Source organism: Rhea pennata, chromosome 4 (genome assembly GCF_028389875.1).
Source record: "Rhea pennata isolate bPtePen1 chromosome 4, bPtePen1.pri, whole genome shotgun sequence".
Classification (NCBI taxonomy): Eukaryota; Metazoa; Chordata; class Aves; order Rheiformes; family Rheidae; genus Rhea; species Rhea pennata.
The window spans coordinates 64,833,649-64,847,153 of record NC_084666.1 but is presented as its reverse complement, the minus strand read 5'-3'; the positions used below and the strand labels follow the sequence as shown (position 1 = coordinate 64,847,153).

Here is a 13,505-nt window from a genome sequence, read left to right as displayed (position 1 = left end):
TTTTTTTGTAGTGGTTGGAAGCTCAGCTGTGAGTATTCTGTGGCATGGAATTGCTTAAGAACACAATGTTTTTTGTAAGGCAGAACACAGTATTAATAGTAATAATTACTAATAACATGAAGCTGCTCTCCAACTTCATGTTTTGTTTTGGTTTTCTAACACGAAGACAGTGATTATTCTGTAATTGTAAGTACTCTGCCATATATAAATACCATTCTTTTCCTCCCAAACTGAGTCATTAACAAGTAAATGAAAAATGTCCTACTGCTTTCCCAAAATTAAAAGGCTGAGGAGACATTCATCTTAAACAGCTATTAAATGTCCCTCCCTCCACATTTACGAGGAACTTGGCTAACAAACTTTGAGAATATTGTAGAATTAATGTATTGGCTCATCCATAGCTTATAAAATTCTCCAAGAAAAGCCAAGTTTATATTTAACAAGCTTTATCAAACTACTGAAGTTAAGTGAAAGCACACTGAAATGCTATATAAAGTACACAGAAAGGACTTGGAAAGCTTGCAGAAAATAATATTTTCTCCCACAATCTCCAGTCAACATATTAATCGTCTTATTAAAAAGAGTGTACACGTGGATTGTATTTAGAGTCCCACATCTCTTGTGATAGTTCTTGTTTTTGGATATGAGTGTTCATTCCTCTAATTAGGTCTGAGCACTAGGGATACTATTTTAAAGCATTATAACACGTTCTTCTAGAAGTTCATACTAAAAATGTTTGGGGAGGACTTTGGAGAAAAATTTTAAAGAAGCATTTTTGTAGAACTTAATTAAAAGAAAATGCTTCTAAGTATGCACACAACACAACTCAGATACAGCAATACGTTAGTTATTAAGTAAATTGAAGTTGCAGGAAATAAGAGCAGGCTGTTTGTTCTATAAATAGGAGATTTGAGGAAATGGGAAGAGGATCCACAGGGCAAGCACAGACCTAGAGACCCTGGAGAGAATCCTGTACCTCTTAGGGACAGCGGGCTCACACCGCAGACTGGTAACAGGGTTTGAATGAACAGTGTTTCCCTGGGAAGGGACAGAGAGATTGTGGAAACCCGCTGCCCTGACTCCTGCTCTTGCCCTAAGAGAGCTGATTTCTAAGGCACACAGGAAGAGGATGAAATGCACAGTGCTAAACTCAATGGTTGAAGTAGATCAGAAGAGGATGTGGGTGTCCCCGTTGCAGCTAGCTGCGTGGCAGTGGAGGGCTGACGGTAGCGCGACTCCTCACCGAACCCCGGCAGGAGACCACCTGCGATGCCGGGGTGGGCACTCGGGCTTGCTTTAGCTATGGTGGGCTGGCTTCTTTCTATCCGTGTCACCTGAACGTGGCAGCGTAAAGGCACTTGAAGAGAAGGCTGTTGTATGCTTGTTGCAGACTAAGAGCTGTATAGTACAAACATACTCTGCGCTCAAAAAACTTTGAAGCTAATTGCCTGCTTTTTCTTCACAGTGCAGGAAATTAACAGTCTCTTTTTTTTAGCTCAGAGGAGAGGAAAGGTAAGGTGATAATCCCGGGGGAATATAGCATTGATGTGTGTCATACGTGGTAGCTGCTGTATTCCGTGGGGATTAGGAGAGTACGGCATGATTATAATGTGGGGTGAAATTTCACTGTGAGGGCTTATCTAAGGGAAAATTACAATTAGAGCATAGTCCCGCCGGAAAGGACAGTAACTAACAGGATGCTGTTAGTTCAGCAGCGTCGGTAAGTAAATACTGGTGCAAATGTTGATGTTCCATCAGTCTAGCCATATTAAGCCCAAGAAATTGAATTACTAGTTTTTAACATTCCTGAGTGGAATTCCATGGAGATTCCATGGAGAGTGACTGCAGGCACTTCAAACTCCTGCAGCTGAACTTAGATCGTGCGGGTGGCTGCTGCATTTGTCACAGCGGCGGTGCTCTAGGTGCATGTGCACATGTAGTGCTCGGCAGCGATAAGCTGCTACTCGTGGTTGTCTGCCCGTGGCTGTAATGCCGGTGCAGTTAGAGCAGTATGAAAGTGCTTATACTGTGCTGCTTTGGGAGAGGGTGCCCCGTCATCGGCAGCCCTGTGCGGGTACGACTGTAGCTGTATGATGTGTTGGTTCCTTTGGTTGAACCTGTTAAACTGTCCGGGTTACATATTAGATGGAGCCCTTAAGAAAGGCAGGAATTTACTGCTGGGAGGGACTACAGGTGAATGATGCTTTCAGAGTATTCCTGTTTGGATTTTCTGGTGCCTGAGGTAAACTGAATTTCATTTATATATCTGAATACAGGATTTGGGTATAAATATACAGCAGAGTGATTATTGGCCTAAGTTGCACGTTATCATAGAATCAGTAAGGCTGGAAGGGACCTCTTGGAGGTTATACACATTTGTAACGTTTATTTGATGTTAAATCTCAAAAGGTAATCATACAAGCTAAACAACAGATTAAACAAAACAGATAAAATACTATTACAAACAATCTGTTGCTAAAAGTTAGCGACCTTAGTCCCTTACCAACTGTAAAGCCTTTGAGGCAGCATGTGCATTAGGATCCTAGACTGCAACTAGACATATTCCAAAATCTACAAATGGTAAAAAAAAATGAGAAGAGTAATCCTTCCAAAAATGACTGTGTTATTAAGGAATCGATCAGTTTCGTACAGACTTCAAGCTTTTTATTTATTTTTTATAATAAAAATTAGCCATCCAAGATGTGTAGCCTGGTAATACCACTTCTAAAATACACATGCATTTGGTCGACTGTTAATCAGGCTGCTTATTTTAATCCTAATTCCAAAAATAGGAAGCTACTTCATTGTAATTTAAAGTATTTTGCTGTACCGTCTGGATTTAGAGGCATTCTTTCAGCTGTGCTATTTACATATTGATCCTAGTGCAGAAAGACTAACCCAAAGGTGTGTTCGTTCTTAACTTCAATTTGATTCTCTGAAAACAAAATAGTCCTTTATTTCAGATCAGAATTGTAAATTCTCTCGATTCTTCTCATTCTCACGTGCCTAAAAAGCATATATACATATTTAAATATTTATTTTTAGCATTGTAAATGGAGAATGTGTTGAGTTTTTAATAGGTAAGACTTTCACAAATACTATAGGTGTCAGAGATGTCTATAACATCTAACGGCTTGTCTGAAACACATTGCTGCTGTTAATTATGTGCCAGACCTGTCCCTAAAAGAGGTGTATCAAGACAGCTCTATCCAGTACAGCCTATCTGTGTCCAGTTTACAGCTGCCCATCAGGCCTGACATCTGCTGTTACTTCTGGAGGCTTACACCAACTGGCGCAGAGTCTTCCGAAGTAAGTGGCAGTCACTGTAGCCATCTGCACTTTGCAGCCACAGTTCCCACAGAGCTCTCCGAAACGCCTAGGTGACAGCCTGCTGAACGCCTCGCAGTCCCAGAGCCCGTCCGTCTCCCAGAGAGTCCCTTCTTCTGGCAGCTGAGAACAGCAACCGAAGGGCAGATTTTGTTGGAGAGTAAAAAGTATAATTACAGTTGAATTCCAGCTTCCACTGTAAAACTCTTCAACTCTCATTGCAGCCCTGATAATTGTTTAGAGAATTCTGATCCTTTGCGGGTAGATGGCTGTACCTGCCACTGTGTATCTACGTGCAGGAGATCTCATTCCTTTACATGGGACCTCTGCCAAGTACCACTGCCTTCAGTTTTCTAAAATTCTGAAATTGTACAAATATCTGTGGAAGGTAAGTAAGTGGATCTGAAAGTTTGAGAAAGGGCTTTAGCATAGCTTTGGTTTATTGTGAAATGACTATCTTTAACAGTGAGTTTAGAGAGCAATACTGTGCTTGAAAGCTACTTCCCCCCCCCCCCCCTCCTTGGGTTAAGAAAAAGCATCTTTCATTTGAAAAGCCTTTAGCAGATTTGGAATCTCCTTTCATAGATTACAACATAAATCACCTAGGCAAAAAGTTGATGAATCTTCATATCAAATGTAATTAAATATATTGAATATATTGAATTCTCCAAGAAGAGCGCAATGCCCAGGGTGGCTATGCTGTTGTTTATTAAAGATAAGGAAGTAGGTCACTAACTACTTGTACCTCTCTCTTTCATTCCTTTTTTTCCACAGTTCCACGCCAGCCAGGAGTGAGTAATAATCTGTTTGAAATACTTGAAATTGAAAGAGGGATTACTGCTGATGAGTTTGAAGCAAATGATGATCCAGGTAAAGAGCACATCCTCTATCCCTAGCCCCAGCCTGAGGTTTAGGATTTTTGAAGAGTTCTTTTTTATTTATTTATACATTTTTACAGGACTCCTGCATCTTAAGCCTCTTTGTTTAAAACAATGCATTGTAAAAATAAGCCTTTATAGTTTCTTTTCTTTTCTTTTCAAATTTATCACCAAATTAGGTGGCTGAATTGTAAATAATAATAATAGCATCCTTTTTATTGTTTCAGTATTTTTGTAGAGTCTTTTTTCTAGAGTTCCTTTCGCTGCATTTTATTTTCATAAACGTATTTGTTTGCCAGTGTCAGCCACAGGGGAAGTTGCTGTAGTTCCCCAACCAAAGGGTCAGAATCACTTTTTTAAAAACTTTTGCTCTGTTCTGCCTAGGTGTGCTGATACACAGCTGTAATTTTGATAGCGGGCTGTGTGGCTGGATCAAGGACAAAGATGATGATTTGCACTGGGAACCAGTTCAAGATCCATCAGGTAAGATGCATGTGTACAGTTGCATCGTGTGGCTGAGGAACCACCCAGACTTGGTCCTGCAGAGGCTGATGACAGTTCTCCTGTTGTAATAAGTTTACACAGACTCTGTTCCCTTTAATTGTGTGAAACATTTCACACCTACACCTCTTCTGTGCAGAAAGAATCAAAACTGAGCATTCACAGCAGTAAAGATCAGTTGAGAATTTGAACTTAAAAGAATCAAAATGATAATGGGGACTAGAGAACAACTTTTATTTATGCAGAAACAAAGCTTATTTTTCAAGACATCATGCAAACGTAATTATTTCCGTATTACTAGTAAAATTATAGACAGAGTTGGAAATATTTTTGTTCTGCTGCCAAATGCAATGTTCTTTTTCTGGTTTGTGTCTCAGTTTGATTTTGTAAAATTCTGCTATAAGCTACAGCAACTGTGTATAACAAAAACTGTTAAGTAAAGGTAGGTTGCTAATACGCAGCGCCTTCTGAAAACGTTGCCGGCGTATGTCTGGAATGGTAAAAGTGACCTTGACGTGAATGTGACAGCGGCCTGCGCACCAGCGCTTGCGGGGTGGGAGGAGTGCTTGCATCTGCACTGCACAGCAGGGGCCTCCTCCCTGCGCAGCCCCCGCAGAACTGCAAATGGGCAAAGCCAGAAGTTGGTTGTGTTTTGTCCCCAGCCGATTTTGCCCTTCCCCCCCGCAGCGCTGGGGATTAGGCACGCGCGCTCTGGCCCCCGTGCCAAGGGGCTGCTCCGTAGCCAGCAGCCTCTGGAGCGCGCAGGGCGGCACTGTGTGAGCGGGCGCCGACTCGGGAGGAGACCCCCCCCCGCTCAGGCCGCGTGGGCTAAGCTGAGGCAGTTAAGGCACCCAGCGCCGTTTTCCTTACAAACCCCCTTGTCGTAGGTGTCTGTGCTTACGCTGCCACTGATGAGACACTCGTGTGCTGCTGCGGCAGGTGACCCCTGTGCCTTCTCCGGGCTGTTCAGCTGCGTAAGGGAAGTGCCGTTCTCACTTTCGGGGCAGGCCCCTCCCCACGTGCTGCAGTGTTTCATATGCTTGTGAAGACACTAAAGTGACTTGCATAGCAGAGCTCCTTCCTCCTGCAGCTCAGAGAACAGGTAACTGTGCCCTGCTTGCAGACCGGCACTAAAAAAAAAAAAAAATCAAAAAAAAAAAAAAAAAATCACTCAAATACTTCACACGTCTTGAAGCAATGAATTAAAAATACATTTGGTGAATTTTTTAGGAACAAGTAATTTTTTTTCTGCTTGCATCACCAGAAATTTTGGCTAAGAAAAGACTTTTTTTTTGAGAAAGTAAGTTATTCAAAGCATACTAATTATATGTACGCTAAGATTGTTGTTAATAAAGTGCCAGAACTAGGATTTTTAACTAGCTGCCTTTCTTTAAACCTTTTCTCTCCCTTTGTTGCTTTCCAGCCAGGGACAATCTCAGCTTTTGTTTCCTGTTTGTGTTCTGTTGCTGTTGACATAACCTGTTAAAACTAGTCCCTTGAAATCACCCACCCCTCCCTCTGCTGTCCAGAATACCCTGGTTCAGAGATTTATTTTCACAGCTTGTCCCTGAGTGTTTGCTTTCACCTTTTGAAAGTTCAATATTTATTGGTTTATCAGAATCTGCATTTTGAAAGGTGCCATGATGAAGCCTTACAAGCTTATCTTGCAGCCGAAAGTGCTGATCTGAGGGGACCTTTTCCTGTAGGGGCTTGCCTCCAGATACGTCACTTTTGTGCTTAACTAAACCTGTTTCCTTGTGATTGAATTCAGTCACTGTAACTATCTGAAACAGATGCAGTTAATGAATCAAGTCTTTCTTTGCTTTAATGCTGATATATTTGTATCTGCGCAAAGCAGGTGCAATTATTTAAACTTTGTTGTTTTTATTTTACCCGTTAGTCATATTGATGTAAAAGCCATGCATTAAAAAAAAAAAAAAAAAAAAAAAAAAAAAAAAAAAAAAAAAAAGCCCTAGCAGGTACTTGGCCAAACGGATCCCATTCCATGCCCACATGCAGATTTGAAGCCTTAGCTGGCAGCATAATACTTTGCCTAGTTAAATTTCATTAAAACTAAAGGAGCTAAAGAACTATATAGAAGTAGTGAATTGGAGACAAGATTGCTTTCAAGTATTTGCTGCATTATCACTAAATCTCACAGTCTCTGAAGAAAATTTATTTTGAAAAGAATATATATAAGAATATAAGTATTACCAGGCTGGAGGAAAAAAAAAAGAAAATAGCTCTGATTTAGTAGTAGCAGGGAAACACTTAAATGTAAAACATTCTCTTGTTTTGTAATTAAATGCTGTATATATTCTGCAGTATAAAAAGAAATGCAATATCTCTATAGTACTGGTTTCAAATAAAAAGCTTGCAAACCACTTAAGATCTTTCTTTAAATCTGGATTTTTGGCTCTGACACCAAAAGTGATTCTTAGGTTCAGGGTAAGAGGGTTCTTTTTCCCAAATTAAAAAAAAAATAGCAGAACTGTAGCTCTCTTGCATTGTAACATTTATGCTGGCCTTTACATTCATCTGATAGCAAAAATTTGCATCTTAAAACTTGTATAAAAGTACACAGTAGCTTTAATGTCATTGTGGGTTTAAAATCATGTAGTCACAGTGAGGTCGACAGAACTGAAGGAATATATTAACTTTTCATTTTCAAAAGATGCGTTATTTGCAACTAACCTGGTACCAGCATAAAAACCAGAAGACTCAACACTGTAAATCCTGCTCAGCTTGGAGAGGGAGATGCATCAGTTCTGGATCACGGTTCCCAGCAACTATAGACTGTATTTAAGATTCACTGGACCTTGGAGACCTCCCTTTCTTTTTTAAATAACTGTTGCGCGTTTGTTCCTGAAATGTAGTACAGTTAAAAAACTAACACCACCTTTTTGTGTTGCAGGGGGACAGTATCTTACGGTCTCTGAGCCCAAAGACAAAGACAGACGAGTAGCACATCTCATCCTGCCGTTGGGTCACGTGGCTCAGGCTGGGGACTTGTGCCTGTCATTCAGGCACAAGGTGCCTGCGCTGCATTCTGGTGCCCTCCACGTCTTCGTGAGGAAAAGCGCTGCTCGCGGACCAGCTGTTTGGGGAAGAAATGGTGGCCATGGCTGGAGACAGACGCACTTAACTTTGCGAGGCTCGGGCATCAAGAGTGTGAGTACAGTTCCATAAACTGTCTTTTTTTAGCACGAGAAGCTCAAGACACTTAGATGATGTAGCACTGGATCATTTATTTTCTAGATCCAATTTCAGTCTGTGTCTTACTTCTAAATTTACCTCTGCCAATGTAGTCACACTAAGGATGAGAGAATCGAGGCCTGTTTTTTAAATTCATTCTACGTAGAAAACCCACCTACAGCAATACACACATGGGAAACTGCAAAATAGCCTGTACTGATGTACCTCATACAGGTTTGAGAGTCACTTTCCACGTAGAACAGAACAGTCCAGCGGACAAGGGCATGCTGTGCTTGGCTTTCAGAATAGCTTGTAGCAGGATTCCTTGTGACAGATGCTTTAAAAAAGAGAATCTGGAATGGGAAGTGTCTCGTGAATTAATAGCTAGTTAAAACAGCAAGGGAATTGAAACTGTTCGCTTTTGACAGTGCAGGGAGGCTGCTAGCGCAGTCCGTCGGGTTTTGGGCTGTTCAGCCTAGGCACAGATGACCTGGTCGGGGAGATGAACGATGCCAATAACGCAGAACTATTTAGCACCATCAAAAGAAGCTGTCTGCAGTATCAGGGAGAATGTTTAAACACCTCGTAGTTTTAGAAATGTTAAACAATAAAGTGATGTACTCAAAGCTCAGCACAACCTATGCTTCTGTTGGATATTAGGAAGGCGTTGGAGTGCCTAAAGGCCTGTTCCGTTCTGACTGTAACGGGTGCTCTGGAAACCTGACAGTGGTAAATGCTGTTACGTTCATGGAGAAAGCTAGTCAGGTGTACATTATGTGGCCTTAAATAATTAATATTAATCCCATGAGAATGCTGGAATTATTGCAGATGATAATTTTCTGAAAATTAACTCAGCAATAATAATAATAAAAGATTCCTGATACTCTATTAGAAAAGAAATTGATAAATCAAATGATGTTCTGCCATGATGAAGTGAATGTCATAGACTGAGACTCTGGAAGTTTATACCAAGTGAAAAATGTTTTTTGCTCTAAACTTACTTAGCACCCTGCCTCTGAGGAGGGCCAGGAGTGTTGAGTGAAATAAAGATCTTATGGAGCAGTTCTTTAAAGAAGTGGATATTACTAACATACTGTCTGTCAGAAAATTCAGTGAAATTTAGAGAGCTCAACTCGTAAGCACGGACAAAAGTTCTTCCCTTGCACTGTCCCCTGCCTCTTTGTATGGCCGAGAAGTGGCAGTCTATGGGCCTGGCAAACCAAAAAAAAAAACCACCAACCAAACAAAAACTCGAGGGAAGGCTCTGTCACAGAGGAATTAGTGCAAAAAAGCAAATTTAACTTTCTAGACACGGATGAAAACAAAAAACAACTAAACAATTTGGGGGCCTAGTGGAAACCTCAGAAGGGTGTATGAACGGAGACTAGAATCCTTCATCACACTTTATAAAGAATTATCTCTGCATGAACTATTCAAAGAGCACATCCAGAATCACTTATTTCTAAAAACTGTTTCAGTATATTCAGCATAGTGTTTCTCTTACCTGCCCTGTACCTAGTCTGTATTTAAATTAGGAATATGCTCTCAACAACCCAAATTATTTTAATTACACTGCTGAATTTCTGATCCATGAATCTGTATTAACTCCTCCTAGCTTGGCAATAACAGCAGACAGTTACAAAGTCTTGCTATATGCTTTGAATAATTTTTAAACCATGGACAAAAACACTGACTGCGTATTAAAGCAGTTCAGATTGTGAATCTCTTAATAACACAACAGAGAGTGAGATTAATTTAGGAGAACACTTTCTTAAAGGAAGTCTGCTCACCGTTATGTTTATCATTCTCTGCATGACTTATGCTACAGTCCTTTTAGTCAAGCTTCCTAGTTGTTGAATTTTCTCCTACTCAGACCAAGCCTGGACTGCTGATTATGAGCTTCAATCCATTTCCCAAGGAACCGGTGCTTCTTTAGGTTACCATATTTTGTAGGAGCCAGAATCTATTAAATAAAGCGTGTGTGTTTCTAGTTCCCAAAACTACGTTTGGCATTCGGACTAAGCCAGCTGCAAGGTATGCTAGGGACGGCAGCTCCCCTATAAGAAAACGTTTTGCAGAATACACGTGATTTTGTGTTTTTGCTGTGAGGACCCATGAGAACACCGCAGAGATGATATGCGGAAAGATCCTTAAGCAGCTGACCCTTAGCACCCTCCAGCACCACAGGCTGTAGTATGTGGGAGTTCACCTCACCTCAGCTCTGCCATTCAGCACTTTGATCAACACCTTGATTTACCATATCTCAATCTTGATCTGCTGTTTCTTCAGTAAAATCCTGCCAAAGAGAAGAAACGGAGAAAAGAAAAACAGCCTTAATTCTGAGTAAACAGGCTTCTGTAAGTCAGTTAAGATTGTTTGCGCTTTCTAACACTTTTGCTTTCTTTCTGATGAGACCTTTCCAATCAAAGATTCCTTCATTTTATTTTTGCACTCCAACTTGTCTTTTTTTTCCCCAGATTGTTTTCAGGGGAGAGAAAAGGAAAGGAAGAACTGGGGATATTGGACTAGATGATGTCACCTTGAAGAGAGGACGCTGCTCTGAAGAACACTAGCAGAGACTGGTCTGGCACAAGTCATCTCCTGCAGCCCTTCCCATCCTCTTCCTACCGAGCTTCTTAAACAAAACTGTGTGAAAAAGAAATATTTGGAGACAGACAATTTCTTGAAGTTCTGCTAAGTGCAGTCCCAGTGAATCTGCACTTAAAGTGATGAAGAGCACCTACCAGGATTCAGGAACTCCAGACCAGTGCTAGGTGTTTCTGTCAGTCTTTGCCCCTAATTGTATTTTGTGCGTTAATAACATTATCCCCTGTAATGCCTGTTGAGTGCTCATACCAAGGAGCACTTGTGAAAAAGGGAGAATTAATGCCAAATGTTGTCAAAAGAAATCTCCAGCTTATAAAGTTTTAATATTAACAACATTCACTATTTTCTCTACTGTAATAAAACAGTAGTTTTATTGATTATATTGATAGACAGTGGATAGCTAGCTCGGATTAGCTGAGGCCCGGACCTGAACTCTGGCTATCTTTCTGCCGTTGACCTTTAAAGAAGGGTTTGCTGCATATAGCATTTATTTTGGCATTGTATCTGCATTAACAGAAAGCAGTTATATAGAGTAGGTACTGCATCCTGTAGTATTGCTACTGCTGTGTTTTGTGTATATGTGTATGGTTATTAACATATTTATGTTTTTAGTATTTACAGACTTTAGTTGCAAGGTAAAGGGCAGCTGTACTTTCTTATTGTACAAGGCAGGAGTTCATCGTACTCTCTGATCCCACTGGTTGTGCCAATAGGTACGTTACCAAAGTCAGTTAATGGTGCTCATTGAAAAACATTTCCTGACCGTTCCCCTTTTGCACGAAATGCTGGTGCAGTTTTTCACATTACAGTGTGCTGAAGGCAAAAAAAAAAAAAAAGCAAATCCTCACCTGATGCAAGCTGGTCATGCCCTAGAAGGTTGCATTTCGCTCAGGAGCAAGCCCAGAAGGACTCTCAGTCCTGCAGGCAGCTTCCTCTTCAGTTGAAGGCCGAGCAGCCCGGAGAAGGTGCACGGCGTCTCGTACGACTGCGCCCGTTGGAACTACGAGGACGTTCGTTCCCCTGGGTAGCGCAAGCCGCAGTTTTATGCTGCCGCTGCCCACCTGAAAAATGCAAGCAAAAAAGGCAGCTGCGTTAAACCTGTATGAACAATTCTGACAATTAAATGCGTTGAGTGATCTTTGTCAAATGTCCGAATCCCATCCAACTGTTTCGTATACAGTAAACAAACATTTTTCAGAACTAAAATAAATATTAGCTCTAGCTGGAACTAAATACTTAGCAGAATTTTTGACTACATTTTTAGTTATGCATCTTGCATGTGATGTGCAGTTTCCCAGGGAATTTCTCTGTTTGGATGGGAATTTTATATGATAAACATCATCATCACTGCTGTCAACAGCTCTAAATTTGCAAAACTGTAATGTTTAAGAAAATGACAAAGATTGATAAAATGTTGTTAGTGGCACAGCCTTAAAGCATCAAAAAAGGCATACATGGAAGAAAATAGGCCTCAGATCTTTTAAATATGTGCATGAGATGTAAAAGTATTGTAAATTCAGTAATATAGAACTATCATTTCAACCCCCCCCCATATTAGACCTTACAGAGAGAGAGAAAACTGCAAGACCATTAGAAGCCCTATTCCAAAAAGCTGTTTCTGACAAAATGTTATTTTAAGAATTTTTTCCAGTTTGTTTTCTAGGATACCATAAGCACAGTATTTATAGCAAATTCACTTGACCAAATAGATACCATTCAGTAAAAGTGCACTGACAAACCTTTTGAATTGGAAGAAATAATTCATTTGTAAAATCTTTTAAAACTACTTTGCTTTCCATATGATCGTGGTGTTATTTTTCTTTTATGTTATTTTGCAGTATTTCAGAAATATTTGTGAATATTTGAAATGCCTTATCGTTATTTTAAAATAATTAATAAAGGCAGCTGTTACTTCCTACTAATTGGAATATCACGTTTTCATTTCTGGATCAAAAGTTTTGCTTGTATTATAATGAAACAAGCCAAAAGATGGTATTTCAACCAATAGTAAATAGCTAAGTACTTAGCTCTTAGCAAATCTAAAAATAAAAGAGATTTCATTATCATACGCTACTGAACCTGCACAAATTACGTTCTGATGTTTAACAGGGTTAACGTCATATAAAATGGTCTTTTACCAAATATTACTACAGTTCTTTCTTTGAGATTTAGGTTCCCTTGTAAAAATAGAAGTCTATCTCCCATCTGTGCAAGGCTGAAAGTTTTTAGCCATTTGCACATGGACTTGGAGCCCAGAACTGGAATGAATACAGGTGGTGAACAGAAGTACGCACGCACACAGATGACAGTGGGAGGATTTGGGGGTCTCTGCATATTTATGCGTTTGCTGATATCCTAACTACATTGCCATTCGGCACGTGATTGATAGGGTTAAATAATCTTTACGGTCAAACAAGTACCATCATGAAGCGTTACGAAGAACTGGAGTCCCAGGCGATGCCGGCCATCGGGAAGCCTTGGAGAGCCTGGCTCCGCAGAGCTGTTGGTACGGTGCTAAGTGAGTCGCTCGCCCCGCAGCCTGCTGTGCCGCGATGCTGTTTGTCACCTTCCCTCCTCCACGGTCACTTACTGCTGGGGCGGGGATGCCGCGAGGCTGCTCAGCTGCCGGGTGAAACACCCTCGCCGGCGCTCCGTGCGCCGGCCCCGTCAGGCAGCTCCGCACAGCTGCTCTCCGAGGACCCTCAAGAAAGAGATCAGAATACGGCCTGAGGTCTTCCTAACAGGAGCTTGCAACTAACTGCCCTCTCAGGGCAAATATTGGTTTAATATCAAATGTATGCTCAGTAGCGAGCGTATTTGATAAACTGCACTCATTTTGGAGCAGTGCTTCCCTGGGCTTCCTTTGTAAATTATCCTAGCCTTGGAGTCCAAAACACTGTTTTTAATACAGCTGGAGGTTGCAGCAGGAGCTCCCCCAGGGTCAGATTAGGCCGGAGGCGACGACGGGGTGCAGAAGGGAGCGCGTGAGAGGGGCCT

General features: G+C 41.0%; 1 protein-coding gene and 1 long non-coding RNA gene across 7 annotated transcripts in view; one reads left to right on the top strand and one right to left on the bottom strand.

Moving 5' to 3' along the window:
• Positions 1–12,430, top strand: part of NPNT (nephronectin) — a 52,111-nt gene extending 39,681 nt beyond the window's left edge. For 4 of the 5 annotated variants that reach the window (XM_062574142.1, XM_062574146.1, XM_062574144.1 and 1 more), the window contains 4 exons: positions 4,102–4,197; positions 4,590–4,688; positions 7,621–7,877; positions 10,379–12,430. In XM_062574142.1, coding sequence (XP_062430126.1) covers positions 4,102–4,197; positions 4,590–4,688; positions 7,621–7,877; positions 10,379–10,474 — 548 coding nt within the window. In that variant the 3' untranslated portion in view covers positions 10,475–12,430. Of the gene's footprint in view, positions 1–4,101; positions 4,198–4,589; positions 4,689–5,593; positions 5,956–7,620; positions 7,878–10,378 lie in introns of those variants that run through there. The other variant, XM_062574145.1, reaches the window with a different exon arrangement.
• LOC134139577 (uncharacterized) lies at positions 4,401–11,564 on the bottom strand. Of its 2 annotated transcripts, XR_009958211.1 has the most exons (6): positions 11,357–11,564; positions 10,441–10,547; positions 10,116–10,197; positions 7,401–7,803; positions 5,608–5,836; positions 4,401–5,324 (listed from the first exon to the last, which is right to left on the bottom strand). It is a non-coding gene; the product is annotated as an uncharacterized LOC134139577 (long non-coding RNA). The 2 variants fall into 2 exon arrangements; XR_009958210.1 differs by having other exon boundaries at positions 4,401–5,836.
• Positions 12,431–13,505: the final 1,075 nt, after the last annotated feature.